The sequence below is a fragment of the Anomalospiza imberbis genome, chromosome 16 (genome assembly GCF_031753505.1).
Source record: "Anomalospiza imberbis isolate Cuckoo-Finch-1a 21T00152 chromosome 16, ASM3175350v1, whole genome shotgun sequence".
Taxonomy (NCBI): domain Eukaryota; kingdom Metazoa; phylum Chordata; class Aves; order Passeriformes; family Viduidae; genus Anomalospiza; species Anomalospiza imberbis.
In genome coordinates, this window is record NC_089696.1 from 1,384,894 (window position 1) to 1,408,491 (window position 23,598).

The following is a 23,598-nucleotide window of genomic DNA, read 5'->3' on the forward strand; positions in this document are numbered from 1 at the left end:
CACCCTCACAACCCTACAGCAGCTCCAGAAAGGCCTTGAATCTTCTAAATAACCAAGAGCAGTCTTGGGTACTTGTCCACAAAGTTTATTACAAAACCATGTACTGCCACTCTCATTCAAAAGAGAAAAATCCCTGATTTAGTTTCCTGGCTTATGGTGGCTCCGCTGCAGTTCTCCAGCTACTGCTTCCCCTGATCTGCCATGCAGGAGTCTCTTCACATTAATTTGGTACAGCAGCAGCTCAAACTTCAGCACTGGGTCACATTAACATGGGAAGAAAACACTTATAAAAACCTCTTTCATTCTAAAACTGGTAAAAGTGAAAATATATCTGGGAAAGGCCTCACTGCAGAAAGCTCTGAACTCTTCCTTGATCTGAAAAAATAAAAGCAGAAAAGGGGAGATGAATCAGTTTAATTCCTTCCCAGGAGGAGGAAATTAGACGAAGAGCTGGCTCTGTGCTCCTGCTGCTGGATGCAAGAGCCTCGGCTGATGCAGCCCTGCACTAAAATCAGATCTGGCTCTGTATCAAGCCTCACTCTTTGAGGTACCTCATGGCTAAAATAGCACCTGGGCACTAAAACCAGAACTACAGGCTGCTTTCTGAGAGAGAAAAGCAAAAACTACAGCCCAGAGCTTCAGATATAAAAAAAAGAAAAAATGACCAGATGGCCTGAGTCTGCATTTTGTTATCACCTTCACAGCCCTGCAGCCCCTTCAGCATTTGCTTTATTAACCCTTGTTGTATTCCTTCATGGGCAAGTATTTCCAGAAAAACTTGAGAAAACACAGGCTAAGCCTGGCTTTGTGTAGCACTGGACTGGTTTCAATAGGGAATGACATGTCAGGAGGAGCAGGTTGGTTTCAGCTAGAGAGATGTCACAGCCCAGCCAGCTCTGTCCTCACCCGCCTGTGGCAGCACAGGTCACACGGAGGAGGTACCAGCACTCACCTCAGGGCACCACTCGGACATCCACGGAGTCATAAGCTGAAGCTTTCATCTTTTCCAGAGGCTTCCCAAAGAGCTGCCGCAGGGCTGCGTAGTCAGGCTTCTCCTCGTACTCCAGCCCCACCACCTGCTCCAGGTAGTTCTCCAGGGCATCTGCAAGGAAAGGGACTCATATTGGAGCAGCACAAACTCCAGCTGCCAAGTGGCCATTTCAGGCTGCTTGCCCTGCAGCCAGCTCACCCATCCCCTCAGACAGCTGCAGAGAGGAAAACCAAACCAAGGCTAATACAAAGCTCAAATCACTGAATTATACAATAAAATAGAATCACCAACTGGTTTGGGTTGGAAGGGACCTTGAAGCCCATCTCCTTCCACCCCCTGAACACCTTTCAGATGTGGGACAGCCACAGCATCTCTGGGCAACAAAATGGGATGGGTAAGTGTCCTCTAGCCCCAGATACTTAATTTCTAAACCCACCAGCACAGCTGTCCCTTCAGCAAGGTTCATGAAAGCAGATCATGGAAAGCAGCCCCCATTCTTCTGTACAGAAAACAAGGGATTTGTTCCCAGCCTGCCAGACAGTTCGTGCAATGCTTGGTCACCATCACCACTAGAAGCTATTCTGGACCAGCACCCCAGCACAGAGAAAGTTCTGGCTTCAGGTACAGTCAATCCTCCATCCCTGAGTCGCATTGCCACTGAGAGCAAGCCCATACCTGGAATGGATCTCTGCCTGAAGCACAGTCGGAGAAGGCATCTCACATCCTTTCTGTACCTGGAATAGTCAGCACAGTCCTGTCAGAAGGAGAAGCAATGGAGCAGGCACCTGAGCACCTGGCTTTGACAACAGGGACAAAAAAAAAATCCCCAAAAGGCTGAATTCAGCTGGCCGTGTTCTGCATGAAGCAGAACTTTGGGTTCACCAAACACTGGGGCCAGGCTCAGCCTTGGTTGTGGGATTTACCACATCCCAACAGTGTGACCTGGGGATTTCAGTCACAAACCCCCCTCACTGCTTTCTGCTGAGCATTTCCCAGAAGAATAGATGATTTCGCCTACCTTTCTTTCTGTTCCACCACAGCTTTTACTTTGTCCAGCTCATCAGACCAAGGCAAAATGCCACAGAGCCATTTCAGAAGACAGTAGCCCAGAGATTCCAAGTCACTCCGTCGAGATGGTCCTGATGGGAAGCATGAGACATTCACATGTCACTCAAGAAGGGGCAGAAGTAAAGAAATTCAGGAGCTTCATGAGGATGTGCTCTGGGATATCAATACTCCTGGGAGCCCACTAACATAGTTCAGGAATCACCTCCCAGCCTCTGGAGGAAGATTTCCTGAACACTGTGAAAGAGCAGTCACATCCCAACAAGGAGAAGGATATAATTTGGCACAGGCTGCCCAGGATAGCGTGGAGTCTCCATCCCTGGAGGGATTCAGAAGTCATGTAGATGTGGCACTTGGAAATTTGGGTTACTGGTGACCTTGGCAGTGCTGGGTTTAAAGCTGCACATCTTAAAGGTCTTTTCCAACAAAAGTGATTCTATGATTTAAATGCCTTTCCAGCTCTCATTGCTTCAAGGTCAGAGCAGAGCCTGCTGCAAATCTGTTTTGGGCAGGGATCCAGTCTGCCTTGAAACAGATCCCTGCTAAACCAGCATGAAGGGCCCTGTTTTCTATTCCCCACACGCCTGCAGCAGCCAAGGCTCCAGATGGAGCAGGAACATCCCTGCTGGAATCACTGAATGACCTGGCAAGTCCCAACACAGCAGCCGAGAGGAGGCAGGAGTGAACAGCCCAAAGAGGAACCCGGTTCCTGGTGCACGTGAATGCCTGGAAAGCAGCAGTGCCAGCAATGCCAGCAGGGAGCCCGAGCTCCAGGGAGCACCACCACAGGAGCAGCCCCAGCATGTGTCACAAACCCAGACCCACCTGTGCCCTTGTGGCTGTCCAGGCTGATGAACTCCACCGTGCCCTCGTGAGGGGTCCTGCTGCCCTCGCGCCAAGCCACGTGCTTCCCCCCGGGGCAGTAGCGGAACGCGAAGCCATAGCCAGCGAGGGTCACCTGCAGGGCAGCACAGAGCACCCACCTGAGTGCAGAGCAGCCCCCAGGGCTTCCCCACAGCCCCTGCTTGAGCACTGTCCAGCCTGCTCTGCTGCCCTGCCCAAGGCAAGGACCTGGAGGCTGCCTTATCCCAAGTCACAATCCCATCTCCAGTGCCCTTTCCTGGCAGCACTGCTCCTGCTCCCTACCTGTGTGAGGTCCGCTGGGTTCAAATAGATGTTCTCAGCAGTGATGTCCCCATGCACATACTCATTCTCATGAATGTACTCCAGGCAGTCTAGCTGGGAACAAACAGGGGGAGCATATCAGATCCATGCAGGCTCCTGCAGCAACCTGGCTATCACTGAGCTGGACCTTCCCCAGCTCCCTGCAGCCATGTGGATGAGCACTAAAAACAACACGTCTCACAGCCTTCAAGTTCAAAGGTCAGGTTTTTCTTTCTTCTTATCCCAAATTCCTTCAAAGTGACACAGTGCTCAAAAGATGCTAGTGAAGTTTACAGCAGGTTTGGAGACCTCACCCAAGCCCCTGGAGCAGCTTTAAAACATCTCTGGGAGATCCCGAAGGACGTTAGAAGTCTTTTCTGAAAAAGTCCCTTGGGAAGGATTGGTTCTCCACATACCACACGAATTGCAATCTGAAAAGCTGCCTTCTCCCTCAGCAGGTGCAGGCCATCGCTCAGGACCGACTGAAGAGATCGCCCCAAATCAGAGAACACCAAAAACCTGCAAGAGAAAAGGGCTTTGCACATTGCAGTACCTACCTGGTTTGGAGACCCTGCAACAGACACTTGCCAAGTGATCCACTGGACCCCACGTCAACTCCAAGCTGACCTGGGCAAACACTTCCTTGACTTTTGACAAAAGAAAACTTCTTATAAAGGAGACAAGTGTGCTCATCATGTGTTGCAGACACACAGCCTGAATCTCCCCTTTGTGTTAAGTGTCAAGGACCAAAATAAGGTGTCCCCTGGCCTGAAGGGCAGCAGCAGCAAAAGCAGTAACTTCACCAGCAACACAAGGACTGAAGGAAACAAAGTAATGAGAGGCAAACCATTTAAGACATGATAGGAGCAGTGCATAAGGTCAGGAGCCCAGGGGACAATGACAAAAGGACTAGTGGACAGCAACCAGAGGAGAGAGAAAGCCAGAGATGCTCAGACAGCCCAAGAGCTCAGTCACCTCACCTGTAGCTGTCTGCATGCAGTCCAAAGCCAACACAGTTGGGGATGCCCAGCAGCGGCACGGAATGCCACTTCTTCCACTTCTCCACTACAAGAGAAGAGGACAGTGCAGCAGATGCTGCTGAGGAGCTCCAGGAGGAAGGAGTTAGGGATGCTCCTCCTCTGAAGGTCTGCACTGCCCTGGAGAGCTGACAGTGGCCTCTCACCCTGACTCTGTCCCCAGAATTCCAGTCTGATGTGTGCACTGGCATGTCAATGAATATACCACTGTAGAGCAAGAATGGAATAGGGAAAATTCTGGGAATACCAGAGCAGGCTATGGTATGGCATTGCTACAGGGCGGGGGAAAACAAGGAGAGGCAAGAGAGAGAGGGTGAGGGACAAGCAGATTTTTACACTTCTCCCAGAAGTGTAGATTGGACATAAATTATTCCATGCCCCCTGCCTACATTCTCTGGGCAGCTTTGTTCTTGCTCAAGTTTTGGGATCAATGGAGTTGATACCAGAGAGCTGCTGACAGAACCACCCATGGAAGAGGGACAGGAGAGTGAGCCAAGGTGAGACAGGCTGCAGGGCTGGACAGCTCCCAGACACATCAAGACAGAGTGAGGAGCCCAAGAAAGCTGTGCTCACACTGCACTGTCCTACAGCACACAGACTGCTGGGAGAATTGGCATTGACTGAACTCCTCAGCACTCTGGCACTAACTGAGCAGGGGATTAATTTATCCTAGCCTAGTCCTGAGGAGACAGAAATGCCAGTTATCCTTAGTCCTTGCCCTCCCAAGAAGCACCAACCTGTGGCTGCCTTTGCAGCTCGCTGGAAGAAATTCTGTTCATTGTAGATCCTCCCATCTTTGGCATCCTAAAGGGAACAGGGAAGAGGATTACTTCAGCCACACACATCCTGCTGGAAAGGGAAACTTGGGTAAGACTGCTATAAGACTTTAACTACTCATTTTAAAGAAAGCAAAGATCAACTAACGGAACTGAGAGCAGAGCTCAGGTGTCTTGGTTCCCTACTTAATGCTGCCCCTAACAACCACATCAACTCTGAGTATCAGCACAGAACAGGGCAGGGGCCATGTCAGGTTGGGCCTTTCCAGCAGCCCATTTACAGCTGTCTGAGGGTTAACAGCAGACAAGGCAGTGCAGCCCAGGCACAGCATGGAGAGCTCTGGTCCCACAGCTGTTACGTTAACGGGAACCAGAGGTGACCTCAGCCACAGCAGGGATGAGGGCATTTCTACAAACACACAAGTCTCTACAGAGAGCTGTAACATTTATTCTAGCTGTCAGGAAGTGAGACAAGAAAGTCTCTATTAGTAACATTTGAGGTATTGCTGTCATCGAGTGACCTCAACTGCACACAGTTCCCACTCAGAATGTCTGTGTTTGCCTACACACACATACCTACTCAACACTAACTCAGGACTGTTATCCTGAGTTAGGACTGCTATCCTGAGCTGCTATCCTGCATGGGAGAAAGCAGCAGTGTTCTATTCTGCCTGGTTTGATACAAAACTGGTATCAAAGACAGCTGGAGGAACAGCAAGCTGCAGACAACAGACCATGTCCCAGAGGGTATTTCACTCTGCATCTTGCCTGTAAGCCCATGTGGTCATCAAACCCCAGAGCCAAAATGCTCTCATGTGCCATATCACACTCCACAGTGCTCAGCAGACCACCAAGCAGCCAAAAGAAAACCAAAGTTGGGAGTCTTGCCTACAGAAGTGATTACAGTTTCCCACCAACTGGTTCTAGTTTTGTGGCACTTAGCAGATTTTTCTCATCCACACTGTATTCCTTCTCCATCCTCTTACATGTCTCCTCTGACAAAAGGCATTCACTTATCCAAGTGCATGCAAGAGCCCCACAGAGCCATCAGTCAGCACTGGCCCTCCTACAGACCAGCAATCCCCAAGAGCTACAGTAGATAAGAAAACAGTCTTTCAGCTCTGGTTTGTGAGCTACTGAAAATCAATTGACTGAATTTCCATGACAGAACAGCCATTACTGGAAATAACACATTTCTGGAGAACCCAAGATATTGACAAGTACCTGGAAAGCTGGCTTGGAACTTGAACTATAATTCCTATTTGATTTAAAAGTGTGCTCTGGCTTTACATAGTGTCTCCATGCTGGCTCTCACACAGCCTCAGCACAGCACCAAATTCCAACCTCTCCAGTTTCCCCAGACTTCAGCAGGGTGTGTGCACACCTGCCAGAGAGGAGAAAAGTTTGGTCTGACATTCCTGAATCAAGATCTCCACCTCACACCACCAAGTTCAGTTCTGCAGGTTCCTGAGCCTGGTCAATCAAAGCAGCAACCTTCTGTTATTAAAGCTTTGGGTTTTTTTAATCCTCATATCCATTTTCTTCACACCTTTAGCAGAAAAGCCAACTGAAATCCCAGCACAACACAAGGTTAGATCCATCTCCTAAGTTAGCAGGGGCCTCTGTGACCACTCTCTCCCAATTCCTCAGATACTCTCAGCCAAACAGGTCAGGACACAGTACTTTATGCACTATTCCTTACCCAAACAGATCAAAACTCACAAGTTTGAGGGAGTAGCTTTGCTTTTGAGGACAGGTTCCAGATGCTGACTGCGCTGTGGAAAGATGGAACAGATGTGGTTACAGGAGCATGGAAAAAGAGGTTGTGCATCATTAAATGCAGCCTGTGCAGCTGGATTAACTCATCCTCTGCTTCTTTCCCTTGAGCTTTGCAAAGCAACCTCTGTGACAGCACCTTCCCAGATCACTACAAAGTAATTCTTACCTTGCTCCAGGAGCTCAGCACCCTGACATGCAGTGCAGTTCTGCTTAAGTCACAGAAGCATCTGGGCATGGCTACAGTATGGGGGAGCTTGGAGGGGTATGTAAAGAATAGATCATTAGCAGAATCTCAAAGGCATCCCCAGATTCGCTTGCTGAGCACTCCCTCCAGCTCACTCCATGGTTTGACAAGTCTGTAAGAGTTGCCAAGTCCCTCTGCTCTGTATGGATGTTAAGAGTTGTATGTAGCTTCCCTTCTCCAAAAGGATTTGCACCCATGACTTGGCTCAGGACAGTTCCTCTTCTTGTGTTCTTAGACCAAGTGCTATCCACAGGTTACCTGCTACTCATCACCTAAAACCTACTTCTACAAAATCACCCTCCACTATTGATTTTCCTTTTTACCACATTTTTAAAAAACATAGATGGATGCTCAGACTTTGTTATGCAACAGCTTGAATAATAAAAAATAAAGTAAAGCCAAATATCAGGCAAAACTCGATAATGGAAAAAATTCCTCCTGGACAGTTTCCAAATTAACGAGAGAAGATCAAAAACTCCCCTTTGGAAGTTTACAACTAGACTGAAAAGATCTGCACTTACTAAATGGCTGAGAAGCAGCCTATGTGCTGTGGTTGCTTTCTTTGGCCCCAAAACATGCTGAGAATTGATATTTAGTGGGTATTGACACCACTCACAGCACAGGAACTCCTGTACAGTGCCAGCAAATAGTTTTTGGACCTAAAAGAACAGAAAGAGGAAGTGTGGCCTCAACAATGGACATTCTATAATAACAGAACAGCCTGGCCTCAGCTTGATATTATGCTGGTGGCAGAGTGGCTGACAGATGCCCAGTGAGGAACGGCTGGAGCTGTGCCAGGGCAGGTTTAGGTTGGAGATCAGGAAAAGTTCTTCCCCAGAGGGAGCTGGGCACTGCCCAGGCTCCCCAGGGAATGGGCACAGCCCCGAGGCTGCCAGAGCTCCAGGAGTGCTTGGACAATGATCTCAGGGATGGCCAGGGTGGGATTGTTGGGGTGTCTGTGCAGGGCCAGGGGCTGGACTCCAGGGTACTTAGGGGTCCCTTCCAGCTCAGAATATTGTATGAATGACGGATCCTGCAAGGCTGCGGGTCACCGCCAGCCCAGCGGACATCGCAGTGTCACCCACTCCGTGGGCTCTGGGGATTTCGGGCTGTCCCCACAGCTGTCGTGGAAGCCAGAGCCGGGGATCCCCCGCCTCTCGCCTCCCGGCCCCCTCTGCCCGCCGCGGGCCCCACAGTACCTTCGTACACCAGCCCGCAACCGCCCTGTTCCAGCAGCCGCACCAGCCTCCACCGCCGCCCTCCCTGGTCCGTGAGCACCGTGTCCGCCGGGAGCGGCGCGGCCGGGCCGGGCCGGGGCTTGCGGGGCGAGCGGGGTGCCAGCCGGGCCGCGGCCGCCCGCGGGGAGGGGGAGGCGGCGGGGCTGGGGGCTGGCGGCGGGCTCGGGGCCCGCGCTGCGGGCTCGGTGTGCTCCTCAGGCGGCGCGGGCAGCCTCCCGCCGCAGGCTGGGCAGAAGCGGAACGCGGGCTCCACGGCGAGCCCGCACTGCGGGCAGAACCGGCTGGGCCTGCGGGACACGGACAGCGTCAGAGCCCGTCCGCCGCCCCGCTTCCACCGCCCCGCTCCCGCCGCCCCCAGCACCTTGGGGAGCCGCCGGACAGCTCTGCCCGCGGCCGCTCCGGGGTCCGTGTCCGTGTCCGTGCCCCTGCCCCCGCCCCGCGCCGCCCGCGCACCCTCCGGCCCGCCATGGCCCCGGCGGAGCGGCCCGGGCCCGCCCGCCGCGCCGCCACCGCCCCGGCGCAGGCGCGCTCCGCGCTGCGCCTCGACCCGGCCGGCCAGCGGGCTGCTCTGCGCACCGGGGCTGACGGCACTTCGGGATCTGAGGGGATGCGGGGGCTCTGAGGGAATATCGGGGGTCTGAGGGGACACGCAGCCTTCTGAGGGAACACCCGGGATGTGAGAGAGCACCGGGGCTCACGGCGGTCCCGCGGCCCGTGGGCTCCCGTGGCCCGGCCGGGCAGGGACGCGGGTGGTCAGGCCGCCCCGATGTGGGCCTGTTATAAACGCCAGTCACTTGGTTTTTAAAATTTTAAAAGTTTAATAATAATAAAATAGTTATAAAAATAGTAATACAATTAGAGTAATGAAAATTTAGAGTTAGGACAATTACAAGACAATAAAAAGCAAAGAATTACGGACGTCCGGATGCTCTCGGGCACTTAAGCCCGATAAGCATGCCTTGTGAACAAAGGAATAACCTTTAAAAGCAGTAGCCTGTTGCATATTCATACATCTCATACATGATGCATAAATTCCTTGCAAATTAAGAACTTTTCTGGTTTTTGTCAACTTCTTCCCCTTAATCCTGGTGGTTCCATACAGACGGAGAGAAGGTGGAAGAATGTTTGTCTTTTCCGATAAGGAGGCAGTAATTCTTTATGGGCCCCATCACTGCCATCTCTGTCCGAAGAGTTTCTTCATTATCTCATCTCTTGCTTGAGCTAGTAAAAAAAAAAACCCCACATACATAGGCTCTATTTTAACTACAAAACTACATTTACCATACTATTAAAATGTTTATACAGCACTTCTAATCAATATAACATAATACATATAGTATTCAATTTAATATTTGCGAAAAGCCAATCATAAAATATGCATTTTTCACAGGCCAGCGGAGCCTTGAGGTCCCTTCAGGCTGTGCTCCCAGCGATGCCTTCTGGGGTCGAGTGTTTTCACATTGCTTCATAAAAGACACCAGAAAACTCCTCAGAAAGGACGCTGGGACTGCAGAACAGGCGCTCGCAGGTTAATGAGTGCAGGAGTTAATGTGTGGCACAGGGCTGTGTGTTCAGCATACGCACCTGTGTATCCCATCCCTTGTGTACATCCTACCCCTCAAGCAGGCACCATTTCCATAAAAGAGATGTAGGTGGATTTAAACCTTTCCCATCAGGTGGGCTGAGGCCAGGGTTTGCCTGGAGAAGGTGCCTGGCCCCTGAGCCCCCGCAGCAAGGGGTAGCAGAGGCGGGTGAGGTGGGGGCAGCAGGGACCTGGTTCTTGTCCCACAGAACATCTCACATGTAAAGATGTTTTTCAGAGTCCATCCCAGTGAGCCATGGAACACTAGCCACTGGGCACGAACGGGAGCAAAGCAGATCTGCTCATTGCATGAAGAGCTGAGCGGAGCAGCTGCTCCCACAAAAGCTTAGCATGAAGCAGGAGTGAGCTCCTTGTGCCGATGGTGGCAGGTAGAGCAGTGGTGGAAGGCAGCATGGAATAACACACGGGGCATGAAGCCCCTGACTGAGCCCACCATGGGGCTGCAGGGCTTGGAAGAAGCATCTCCAGATCGGGTGTCCTGCACAGACCTCATTCTGCCATGGGCTGGTCACCCCTTCTCAATCGCTCCAAACGCCAGGGTGTTTTCCTAATATTCACTAAGCACACAAAAAGTCCCAGCAAAGCCAGAACTCTGCCAAATGACTCTGGGAAGCTTGGCATGTGCTTGAATCGGTTTCTGCAGCTGGTTGCTGGGATTTTTTTGAAGCACCTGGACACTGTGAGGAGCAACAGGGCAGGCTGGAGGGTTTCTCCCATTCCTGCCCACCATGGCCATCAGGACACTGCACTCCACAATCACTGTGTTATTTCCCCTGGCATTGCAGGCAGCAGCAGAACATTGAACTGCCTCACCTCCACTGCCAGCCCCCTGCACAACCACTTCAGTTCCAGCTCTTCCCACATCCCATACAGGTACGGCCTCATTTCCTTTGTTAACCGAAGCATCCCCTCAGAATTTTGACAGAAAAGAAGGAGCCCTTTATCAGATTTGTTTGAATTTGCCTTAGCAGGCTGGTGGATGGTGTTTAGTTTCCCCTAATTCCTGAACCAAGATCATTGTCCCCAAGCCCTCTATAGTAACAGTGGCTCAGCTGGGAATGCCTTGGTTCAGCAGATTTATGAAGTCTTGCAAATACCATTTTAATTTTTTAACTTTCTTAAGCTGTTAATTCTTGATCATTGGTCTATAATTTTGTTGGTGGTTACCTAGGGAACAGTGATCACGACCTGATTACATTCAATTTGGAGAGAGAAGAATCCATGCAGTAAACAGAAATACAGGGTGCTTTAAAAAGTCAGACCCCAAAAACACAAGCAAAACTGAGAAAACAGTGATAGGGGAAGGCAGACAGAAAATAGTGGGAAAAGGCAATTCTTCAAGATTTATTTCAAGAGCCACCAAGCCAGCATCAGAGAAGAGAAACCTCCATCCTACTTAGTGCTGTATTGAAAGTAATAATTATAATAATTAACAATAAAAAAGAAACCCATAATAAATAGATGAAAAGGGAAATAATTAACAAATTTCTCAATTTCATAACTGGTAATTTGTATCAGCAAGGCAATCTGGGTGCCTGCAGTCACTCCATAGGGGACTGTGTCTGCAGCATTGCACCTTTTGCCTGGTCTCAGCAAGAATTTGCTCCTTCTTTCCTACCTTGGGCATTGAAAACCAGTCTGGATTTTGGGCTACAGAGGGCTCTGGCTCCTGGAGAGCCTCTGGAGAGCAGGACAGAGCAGATCTCAAGGTCAAGCTTTGGTTCTTTGAACCTTTCAGCTCTCAAGTCCTCAGGTGAAGTGCCAGGGCCTCACCACCCTCACAGGGAAGAATTTACCTCTGGATGATTCCCTGTTGCACTGCCCACCCATCTCACCCATTAGCCATCATTTAAAACCCCTCCCAGGGTTTCATGTCAAGGGTTTGCACCCCAGTTTTGTTCTCTTTTAGCCAGAGCTTGTCTTTCATGGAGATGCCCCCTCTATCCCCTAAGTTTCTCTGGTTTATCTGTAAGCTGAAATTCCTCCCCCATATGTAGCAACCTGCAGCACTGCCTGCCCTGTTCCAGCTTCCTCAAAAGCATTGGGTTAGGTGAATTTTTAACTCTCCCTTGATCTCGGAAGAGGGAAAAGTATAAATGTTTAGGAGAAGACCTGTCTTCCTGTGGCCTTTTTGTGTTGAGGATGGTCTGACAGAGTCCCAGAATATCCTGAATTGAAAGGGACCCACAAGGACCATTGAGTCCAACTGCAAGTCTGTGCTGCTGTGCCCTGTGGGAAAGTGCAGACAGCTGGGGTGGCAACAGAAAGACCTGTCTCCCCCCTGCAGGAGTTTCCTTGGTGCTAGCTCAGTTGTGTCTCCCTTATCTCACTCTTGGCTTCCCAGCACACTGCCAGCAACCCAGACACGTGACTTATCGGATTTAGGTGCTGGCAGAGATCTTTGAACTTGACAGAATGCCCAAAGCTGCCAGTTCTTCAACCTCTTAATGAAATGAGGCTGTTCCTTTTCATTTACACACCTCTTGGATCCTAAAGTGATGCCTCTTGAGAAGCCATGCTAGAGTCCTGGGAGAGGCCTTGGAACTCTTTCAGTTCCAAATTGCCAGGTCCAATCCAGCAGTTTTAAGAGGTCTTGGCTGTTGGCACACCCATGGGCAGTGGCCCTGGGGACACCAGCTGCCTCTCTGGGCTGAAAGGACAACCAGGCTGCCTTTGGGCAGTGCAGGCAGAGCCTGCCCATTTGTCCCAGGCCATGCTGCCTCCCCAGGTCCCACCACAGTGGGAGGCTCACCCAGGCACAGAGGAGCAATGGTTGCTGAAATTCCCTGCCACATCTCCTCTGTGCTGGTGGTGCTCCAGGGTCTGTCAAGGGCCTGGAGCTCTGAACCCCCAGCAGGAACACAGGGACACCCTGCGGACACTTTGCTGGAGGCTAGTGTGGGTAGAGACTGTGCCAGCTCCCTGCAGAACACTGCCAGGGAAATCACACTTGAGGAGAAGAGGGATTGAGAAGAGCAGCAGGTATTCTGGAAAACTTCCTCCTGTGTCATCCTTCCCAGCCCATGGAGATTTTCCTGTGTCTGAGCACTCCAAGGGGAGTCTGTTTCACTGTGCATCTTCTCAGCACTTAAAGGGCAAAGCAACACACCAAGAAACTTCAACCTGGCAGCCAAGACTGGGGGGCTGCAAGCTGGCATGCCTTGGGGTGAAAGGGAATGGGGGCCCCACCCTGGGGAAAAGAAGCCCAAGACATCTGTCCTTGGCAAGTGTGAGGGGACCAAGAGAAGGGTTGGATCCACTCACCCTCTTTAATCGGAACCACCATCCTGGCGTTTTACTCCTGGGCAATGGCACTCCAGGGTAAAAAGTGCCAGTCTCAGGGCTGCGCCATGCAGCACTGCAGCAAAGTTAAGGATGGGAGGAAATGAGGACAAGATGGAAAATGCTCTCAACAGAAGCCGGTGTGTCTGTCCTTGCACCACAACTCCCAGGATGTGTCCAGGGAAGCCCTTGCTGCATGTCCCTGAGCCACCAGATGCTCTGGAGGAAGGTGCCACTGGGCATCATGGGGTGTGCACTCTGCTCACACTCCTTCCTCCCTCACAGAGAGCAGCAGGAGGCTGGGATGGAGGGCAAGGAGCAATGCAGATGTGCTAACACAAGGACAGCAGTAGTGAATCCTTACCCAGATACTGTCTAGGGTGGCAGGGCCATGGGGATAGCAGAGGAACTGAAAGAGGAATTACTTAACCACGTTCTTCTTTCCAACATCTGCATTTGGCTGCTGGCTGAGAGATGAGGGGCCAGAGCACACTGCCAGGCCCATGCTGGCATGGCTGCCCTGGGGACTCACTGGCACACACCCTGCTCCCAACCTGTCCTGCACCCTGAAACCATGTATGGGGTGAGCAGGGCTGGGGTTTTCTGAACCCAGATGGTCTGAAACAGCAGGATGGACGTCCCCACTACTGCTGACAGGATGGCCCCTGTGGCTGCCCCTTGGGAATAACACCATGGGAAATGGGGGTGACAACAGCCAACAAGGAAAGGTGGTGGAGAACAGCTTGAGCCATGATCTCAGGGACACAGGTGTCAGCAGCAGGCAGCTGGAACAGGGTTGGCAAGTTTGGCATAGGGGCTGGTTCTTCCTTCCAGAGGCTCATGTGAGAGGTCAGACAGGGACATCCCCCAGGCAAGTGCTTCCCCACTGCATAATCCCTGCTGTCCCTGCTGCCTCCTCTCTGCCTAATCCTGTCTTTTTCTGGGTTTCTCCCGTGTCCCTGCTGAGTCTCCTGCACACTCCCAGCTTTGGGTGTGAGCTGAGTCACTGCAATGCCACTGCACCTCATTGCAACATCTCCTGTCTTCTGTTCTAGGCGCCATGAGGAGCCTGTAAATACTTTCTTTGGCAAGGTTTTTGTTTTGATCTAATTGCTCAGCTTCCTTCAGAGGCAGGCACTGAGAGGCACTGCGTGAGGCAACAGGGAAGGTCACGGGGAGAAGTGAGGCAGCTGTAATTGGGGAGGATCAAACCCAGGCTTGAGCAGGGGTGTGGACAGGTGGCTCAGCCTGGGCTGGCATGAGGCTCTGGCATGTCACCGCAGGCAATGACTGTCCCAGATCCTCCCCAGGCCCACAGTTACCTGTGACTACTCAGCTGGCTGCTGGCATCACCTGAGACAGGGCCAGTGGCCCCATGATGACGAAGATGCTGGGCAAGACCACACCGTTCCCAAGGTGGCCACAGCAGGATGCCATGCATAAGGGTGACACACAATGGGGGAAAGCAAACAGGGAGAGGACGAGCCATCAGCCAGGCCATGCTTGGAGGGAAGGCACATGCCATCCCCACGCCTGGCCAGCCTGCATCATCTCAAAACACTCGTGTGACTCTGCTGAGGGATAACACTCTGAGCCAGGCAGTTCCTTCCTGCCTCTGAGCACTGTAATGAGGTTTGCTGTGTGCTGCTAAGGACGTGAGTGTGAGCAGGGAAACTTTGCTGTGGTCTGGTGGCTGCTCAGTCACCCATGGAGACAGCTTCAGTTCCTCTGGTGTCTGTGGAACCAGCAGAGCGAGGGCAGGAACAGGGCTCCCAGCTGCAGCTCTGAAGATGGGCATTGGATCCAGGCCTCTCCCACTGCAGCCCAGCAGGAGATGGGATCTAGGCACAGGCCAGTCAGAACTTCAACTGCAAACACCCCATCTGGGGCCAGACCCACAGCTGTGACATGCTCCAGGTGCCCCGGGGAGTCAAAATTCAGCTTTGGCCATCACCAGGATCAAAGGCACCAAGGTGGAGAGTGGGGTTTCCCAGCTCAGGGGGTCCTGGCAGTGCAGTCACGAGTGCCACTCTCTGTTTGGCCTCATCTAACACCAATGCTGCTGATTCCCGCTCCCATACCCACACACCTTCACCCTTGCTCTTGTTCTCAGTTCATTTCCTCCTCTCCCAAGGACCAGCCAGGGTCCAGAAAGTGGCTACAAATCCCCAGTATTAGAGAGGAACATAGTTTCCAAAGCAGTCATACTCAAAGCCATGTCTGTGGCATTCAGCTACATGGAGACCCCAAAAAATTATAGAATCATAGAATTACAGAATCATTTAAGTTGAAAAAGCTCTTTAAGATCAAGTCCACCTGTTCCTCCAGCACTGCCAGGGCCACCACTAAAACATGTCCCCAAGTGCCACATCTACATGATTTTTGAACGCTTCCAGGAACTCCACACTTCTCTCAGCAGCCTGTTCTGATGCCTGAATTCCTTCTCTTTATCATGTGGAAAAAGGCAGTGGCTGGGGGCTGCCCTGCTTCCTGCCTGTCATAGCCTGGGGTGGGTTGAGTTCACTGGGGCACCCCAAATCCCCCCCAGCAGTCACAGCACCCAAGATACCCCATGTCCCTTGTTCAGTAGAGCTGCCTTCAGCCCCACCGCAGTCCCCTTTCCCCACCCTCCTCTTCCTGCTCCCTCTGCCCACACTGTGCAAACTTTCCCCACTTTGGTGTTCTCAGCACCAGCAGCACCTTCTCCTGCCAACTTGGCAGCCAGCAGGCAGGACGGGCAGGGCAGCCAGACACCAGCAACTGTGACCACACTCCACTGCCGGCACTTTCATCCTTATCTGGAGCATTCCACCTGACCCCTGGAGTGGCCTGAGAGTGCCACATTCCCACGCACGGGAGTTGGCACCTGCTTCCAAAAACCAGGGGAGGGCCCAGTGTGGAGTGCTGCTGTTCAGGAGCGGGCTGGACAGACAGACAGACAGAGCCCCTACACACACACAGAGCCCTACACACACACACACAGAGCCCTACATGCGCAGCCCCTTGCACACACACACACACACACACACACACACACACACAGAACCCCTACATACACACACAGAGAACCCCTACACACACACACACACAGAGAACCCCTACACACACACACACACACACACAGAATCCCTACACACACACACACACAGAGAACCCCTACACACACACACAGAACCCCTACACACACACACAGAACCCCTACACACACACACACACAGAGAACCCCTACACACACACACACACACACACACACAGAACCCCTACATACACACACACAGAACCCCTACACACACACATAGACACACACACAGAATCCCTACACACACACACACACAGAATCCCTACACACACACACACACAGAGCCCTACATGCGCAGCCCCTTGCACACACACACACAGAGCCCTGACACACACACACACAGAACCCCTACACACACACACAGAGCCCCGACACGCGCACACACACATACAGAGCCCCTACACACACACACAGAGCCCTACATGCGCAGCCCCTTGCACACACACACAGAGAACCCCTACACACACACACACACATATAGAACCCCTACATACACACACACAGAACCCCTACACACACACACACAGAGAACCCCTACACACACACACAGAACCCCTACACATACACACACACAAACAGAGCCCCTACACACACACACAGAGCCCCTACACATACACACAGAGCCCCTACACACGCACATACATGCACACAGAACCCCTACACACACACACAGAGCCCTACATGTACAGCCCCTTGCACACACACACACACAGAGCCCTACACACACACAGAGCCCCGACACGCACACACACACAGAGCCCCTATATGCATACACACAGAGCCCCTACACACACACACGGAGCCCCTATATGCACACACACAGAGCCCCTACACACACACACACGGAGCCCTACACACACACACACACACACACACACACACACACACAGAGCCCCTACACACACACACACACGGAGCCCTACACACACACACACACACACACACACACACACACACAGAGCCCCTACACACACACACACACACACACACACACACAGAGCCCTACATGTATAGCCCCTTGCACACACACAGAGCGCCCCTACACACACACACAGAGCCCTACATGTACAGCCCCTACACACACACACACACACACACACACAGAGCCCTACACAAACACAAAGAGCCCCGACACACACACACACAGAGCCGTGACATGTGCACACACACACACACTCACACACAGAACCCCTACACACACAGAGACTCCCTACACACACACACACACACACAGAGCCCTACACACACACACACACACACACACAGAGCCCTACATGTACAGCCCCTACACACACACACAGAGCCCTACACACACACATACACACACAGAGCCCCTACACACAGAGACTCCCTACACACACACACACACACAGAGCCCTACACACACAGAGACTCCCTACACACACACACACACACACACACAGAGCCCTACATGTACAGCCCCTACACACACACACAGAGCCCTACACACACACATACACACACAGAGACCCTACACACACGGCCGCTTCCACACACTCGGGTGTCCAAGTGGGCAGATGTGAATTCGTGTTGTGTCCCACACCTGGCAGACGTGCAATGCCCAGTGCATGTGCACACAGCTGTGGAACGCCCAGGTGTGCACTCATACAACGGCATGGGTGCACACACAGCCACACCCAGGCCCACCTGGCACAGGTGCAGTGCCTGGGGCACACACAGGTGCACAGTGCCCTGCGCACACACACACACACACACACACACACCGGTGCATGTAATGCCCCGCGGGGTGTGCGCAGGCACTGAGAGCTGACAGCCAGAGGGATGTGTGCACACACACACCGCACAGACAGGTAGCACACACATGCCGTGCACACCCAGGATGACACGGACACACACAAATGACCGCAGTGGCACACACGTGCGCACTTAGACACACGTGTACGTGTGTACACGCAGACACACACGCTCACTCTTCCTCACTCTTCCTCACTCTTCCTCACCCTCCCACGGTCCCGCCCCGCTCCGGTGCCGCCCCCGGCGCGTGCGCGGTGCCGCGGTCCCGCGGCGGGCGCGGGCGGTGCCGGACGGAGCCGGAGCCGCAGCCGGAGCCGGAGCCGCAGCCGGAGCCCCCCGGCCCGGTGAGTGAGCGGGGAGGCGATGGGTGCCGGAACCGGCACCAGCACGGGGGGTGGTGGGCGCCCGCGGGGGACGAGCATCGGGGAGTGATGGTAGCGGTAGCGGGGGATCGGGCCGGACGGGGGAAGCGTGGGGCCTCTTGTCCACTCGGCGGGGCGGCCCCGCCCGGAGCTGCGGCAGCGCCGGGGCCCTCGGCCGGCTCCTCCCGCTGCCGCCTCCGCGCTCCGGCGCGGCTCGGGCTCGATGCCCGCGGTGCCTCCTGCGCGGGCCCGCGCGGATCGCTTCCCCTAGGCTGCGGCGGATGGAGGCGGCTCCGCCGGGGATGCTCGGCCGCGCTCGGGGGCTGCGCCTGCCTGGGACCCGCCGCATCCTAGGGGAGCTCGGGCCACCCCTCCCTGCCCGGGAACGGCCACGGGGCTGCGGGGACCGAGGGGGCATCTGCCGGCCCCTGTGCGCCCCGGGCCCTGGCTCGGTATGAGAAAGTCTCTTAGCCAAGACAGACCTTGATGGGCTGGAGCGTGTCGAGGGAAGGGAGCGGATCTGGGGAACAGTCTGGAGCACAAGTCTAATGAGAAGCAGCTGGGGGGGGCTCAGCCTAAAGAAAAGGAGGCTCAGTGGAAACCTTCTCAGTCCACAACTCCCTGACAGGAGAGTGCAGCCAGGTGGGGGTCAGACTCTGCTTCATGGGAGCAAGTGATGGAACAAGAGAAAACAGCTTCAGGTTGTGCCACGGCAAGTTTAGGCTGGATATTGGGAAAATTTCTTCACGGAAAAGGTGGTCAGACACTGGAACAGGCTGCCCAGGACAGTGGTGGAGTCCCCATACCTGGAAATGTTCAAAACCAAGTAGAAGCAGAAGGAATCTCCCTGTCCTCTGCTCACAGCTGCCCGGGTGGCCTGTCTTGCCCAGCCACTGAGAACTGCAGGGCAGGAGCAGGGTTGTACATGGGTCCATGAGGAACCCATGTGTTGGGCTCCAGACCTTGTTCTTGCTAAATTCGTGAGGCCAGTGGTTTGCAGAGTTAGTGGCTTTAAGAGCAACTGCAGACTCACTGGGCAAACCAGCGATGTTGTTTTTAAGGCAAAGGGGTTGACCAGCTCTTGCAGCAGTTTTGTCCCCCCTCTCCTGCTGCTGCCCCAACACCAAGGCAGTTACAGATGCAACCATAGAGCCCATCAGGCTCCCTATGCCCCCCGACCCACTCCCACTGCAGGGCAGCAGCTGGGCACAAGCCAACCCCTCATTCTGCAAACAGGATCCAGCCCCAGCTTTCTTCTTTATTTCAAGGCCTGAAGTTCCTGTCTGGGTCAAACCCAGACTCATGTATCTGTCGGACACTGGGTGTTGGGTTTGTAGAGAGCTGTTAGGTCACTGGTCCCTGCAGCACCCCACCCAGCACCCCACCAGCCTTACAGCCTCTTAGAAAGTTTTATTACTGTTTGCACAACCAAGGTGAGGTTTTTATGGTCTTGCTCTATCGTGACTCCCAGATCTCTGTGTGAAGGTGAAAACACCCCAGCAGCAAGAGCTGTGTGTCACTGAACACTCATGGCTGGTCTGGTGGCTGCTGGCCCTGGTTGCTCTTTGCAGGACCTGGGACTTTCTGGATGCACCCGCCTCGGAAATCACTCGCTCTTCCTGTAAACAGTGGTCATAAAAAGTCCTTGCCCTGCTATGGCTGAATAATTTCCAACACAGACACTGTGGGGAGCAGAGAGGAATTTCCTGTTCCAGTGACAGTGTGGGAAGTACCCAGGGACTGACAGCCCTCGCCAGGTGTGTGATGCCACTACCCTGGGCACAGCTGCAGAGGTGCAGGCACCTGGCAGTTCATCTTGTAGGGGTGACACGGTGTCTCTGTCAACCAGCAGGAAGAAATGCCGGGTTTATATTAAAAAAGGCAACGTCTGCCATTTCCAGGGCTGGTTTCTATGGGAACGGGACATCAGAAGAGCAGAAATGTGGTGTGTGCTCTAAAATAACTGCAAGCTCCTGGGAGCACGTGGCCTTTGCTCGGCCCTTTCCGCTGAGGCGGTGGCCGGGCACAGCCACCTCCCAGTGACGAGGTGGTGTGGAAGTGGGTCAGGAGGTGGGATGCTGTGACCTTGATCCCTGCCGATCCTCAGCCTGTCCTCATCTAAATCCACTGGCAGAACAGCTCTGGTCCAGGCTGGCAGCTGGTGCCACCACGTTATCCAGCACAGCTTGGTAGTGCGGCAGGGGCTGGTGGGGACCAGGTGGTGAGGACCAGTCTTGTATCCACTCATGCAGGCTATGAGCGGGCAGGAGTGTCTCCTTCCTCACCGACCTCACTGAGCATGGCCAGGGTGTGTATAACACTCACGTATTCAGGAGACCCTTCCTCCTGCTGTGGTCAGATGCACAGAGCTGGGAGAAGAACTGGGTTATTTTCCCAGAAGTGGTGGTGGTTGCCTCTCTCTCCTCCCAGATCTTTGACCCTGCCTCTTGGTGGGAAATTCAGTCTTATCTTGCAGTGCTTGAGGTCAGGCGGGAGCATCTCCAGCGGGGACAACCCAATGTGCTGCCCAGCAAGGCACCTTGTTGCCTCCGTGGTCATCATCCACCTGTGGCACTCAGCCCTCCCTTACTGCCAAAGATGGACCTGGGCCCTGCCTGAGATGCCTCTGATCATAGACATCTCAGGGCTGATCCAGGCAGCACCTCCCAAAACAGGTTTTCTCTCTTGGGCTGGGAAAAAAAAAAAAATCGTGCTTTGGATACCAGAGCCTGGAAAACCATTTTTGCTCTCAAATCGAGTAAGAACTTTTGTAACTTAGCTTCTTCCTCCTCTCATCTCCAGCGAGCAAAAGGTCCAGAACGAGTTTTCTTGGAACACTTGAAAACTTGGAAAATATTTATTGGCAATAATGGAGTTTTCAGTCTTTGTATAGTGTTTGTGTTACCCAAGAGCTGCTTGACATTTTCCCGGCAGCAGCTGTAAGACCCGTGGGGGCGGTCGGGGGGGCAGCTTGAGTTCGAGGGTGCGGCGGGGCGAGCAGGATTTGGGATCTCTGCGAGGGCAGCAGCTGCTCCTGCCTGAGCTGCAGCATTCGTCCTCTTTAAAGTGAGCCACAGCTTTGATTCCCTTGGTTTGCTCTGGATTCCTTCAAGGGGGTGCATGACAAAGGTTTCTGCTTGGGGGTGGGGGGGCCTATTTGGGGGCATTTCAGATGCTGCTGTGTGGAGTACGTGTGTGTGGGCCCGGGGCACCTGCTAAGGGATCCTGTGGCACAGCATGGACTGTTCTGCTTGGCCACACGTGGGCCAGTGGTCAGCTGGAGACATGGCACTTTGTGAGGCGCTTGAAAGTGCATTTGCCAATTCCCCATTGCTATTCCTTTCCTGCTTGCTCTGGGCGGGGGTTCTGATGGACATTTGGGGCTAAAGCATAAGATCTCTTCTGCTTTTTCCTGCCTGGAGAAAGATCCTTGAACACAGATATCCCTGCTGTTGTGGGAATCTGTCTTCTGTTCATGGAGCGGCAAAGAGACGGTGGGCTTTTTGTGCTCTGAGAGCACATCTGGGTTTAGCACTGGGGCTGGGAAGGTGTCTGCAAAGCCAGGAGAAGGCACCTGGGTTTAGGGTTGAGTCTGTGAAGGTGTGTGCCAGGGCTGGAGAAGGCTCCTGGAGAGCTCGAGGAGCTGGTGGCAGAGAGCAGGTGAGGCGGGTGGGTGTTGTTGCTGTGCCCGTCTCAGGTTGCTGTTGCTGCAGCTCTGTTGCCACTGGAGGTGTGCTCGCTGTGTGCGTTCACCGGCCGGGAGCCAGCGTTGGCAGGCTGGGTCAGCAACCTCCCCTTCTCTCTCTGTGGCACCCTGAAACCCCTGCTGAGCTTGCTGGGTGCCAGCTGCATGCAGGGAGCTGATACCATCCCAACCAGGGCTGGAGAACGTGCTGTGGAGCGTCTGCCAGGGCGTTGCTCGTGGGTTGTGTGCTCATCCGTGTCCCTGTGGAAGCTTTCAGTGCTGCCAGGCTTTGCAGCACCGGCTTGGAGCTGACTCTGCTGTGATCCTGTCGGGATTTGCTGTGGTCGGAGGCTGGCACTGCTTGGTGGGGGCTGCCCAGAGTGCGAGCAGCAGCTTCTGCTGGTGCCAGGGCTGCCCCTTCTGCTCTGCAAGCCCAAAATCCCAGCCGGCGTCCTGGTGGGATAGCAGTGCTCCGACAGGAAATGCCGCCGCAAATGGGGACACAAACAACTTGAAGGGATGGCCGATGCTTCCCGAGAGGGGGAGGAGGCAGCGGGGGATCATTCTCAAGCACCGACCTTTCCTTGTGCTTCCCTTGCCCTTTTCTCATCCTCGTCTCTCCCAGCAAAGTTTCTGCTGGGAAAGCACCCGGTGTTGCAGAACCAACCCTTCACACGGCAGGGGGTGGAGGCACAACTTGGAATCTCCACCCATCCCAAAATAATGGGCTGCCAGGAGTTTGGCTGGTGTTTGCAGCTCTGTAACCCTGTGCTCCTGCAGCTTGAGGAAAGCTGTTTCTGTGTGCTGCTGGGAAGAACTCGGGTTGGATATTGAAGCAGCAGCTTCCATCTCTGGGAACAGCCATGCCAGAAACCAGGGGCTCTTACTCTTAGGCGAGGAAACACAATGGTTATTTTGGGGGTCAAACCAGCTGCTGTGGCTCCAGGCTGGGGGCAGAGAGCTGCCCTGGGCTGTGTGGGGTGTGGGATGCTGCCCTCCTAGCCCGGCTCCACCAGCAGCTGGCACTCATGGCTCTCTCCTCTCTCCTCCAGGGTCCTGTGGAGCCGTGGTGGCGGCGCTGGGCCCCTTCGGATGGGAGGATGGTTGTGCTCAGGCAGTTTAGGCTGCTGCTCTGGAAGAACTACATCCTGCAGGTAGGCTGGCACTGCACCCAGGGGCTGCTTTTGGCACCACTAAGTGGGGATACGTCAGAGCTTGCCTGATGGGGTCTGCTTTGCTTTGGAATGACCCCGAGATCGTAAAAGTTTTTGTTCCCTAGCCCGTGCAGCCAAAGAAGAAGTCTGAAATTCGTGAGGTCAAGTTTTCAAGGTTGTTTATTTTTCCTTATCTATGACATTCTCTCTCTGACCTGCTAAGGTCCATCTAGTACAGAAGCCATGGCAGTCTGCCTCACGCGGCTCCCACATTATATACTCAAAACTACGTGTAGTATGTTTACAGTAATGTGCCAATAACTATCACCTGTGTCAGACAGTGTTTCTCTACCTTAAATCAAT

The 23,598-nt window shown here is 53.5% G+C and overlaps 2 protein-coding genes across 2 annotated transcripts in view; one reads left to right on the forward strand and one right to left on the reverse strand.

Annotated features, from left to right (window-relative positions):
- Positions 1-69: 69 nt before the first annotated feature.
- On the reverse strand, positions 70-8,804 carry VRK3 (VRK serine/threonine kinase 3). The gene is made up of 12 exons (XM_068206440.1): positions 8,656-8,804; positions 8,256-8,581; positions 6,756-6,808; positions 4,995-5,061; positions 4,201-4,285; positions 3,637-3,739; positions 3,203-3,295; positions 2,882-3,014; positions 2,010-2,130; positions 1,667-1,725; positions 953-1,102; positions 70-375 (listed from the first exon to the last, which is right to left on the reverse strand). The coding sequence occupies exons 1-11, from the start codon at positions 8,760-8,762 to the stop codon at positions 954-956; spliced, it is 1,296 nt and encodes a 431-aa protein (XP_068062541.1). The 5' UTR covers positions 8,763-8,804; the 3' UTR covers positions 70-375; position 953.
- Positions 8,805-18,330: 9,526 nt separating this feature from the next.
- ABCA3 (ATP binding cassette subfamily A member 3) overlaps positions 18,331-23,598 on the forward strand; it is a 31,443-nt gene continuing 26,175 nt past the window's right edge. The window contains exons 1-2 of the mRNA XM_068206442.1: positions 18,331-18,378; positions 23,134-23,235. Of these exons, the coding sequence (XP_068062543.1) occupies positions 23,182-23,235 (54 nt within the window). The 5' untranslated portion in view covers positions 18,331-18,378; positions 23,134-23,181. The remainder of the gene's footprint in view (positions 18,379-23,133; positions 23,236-23,598) is intronic.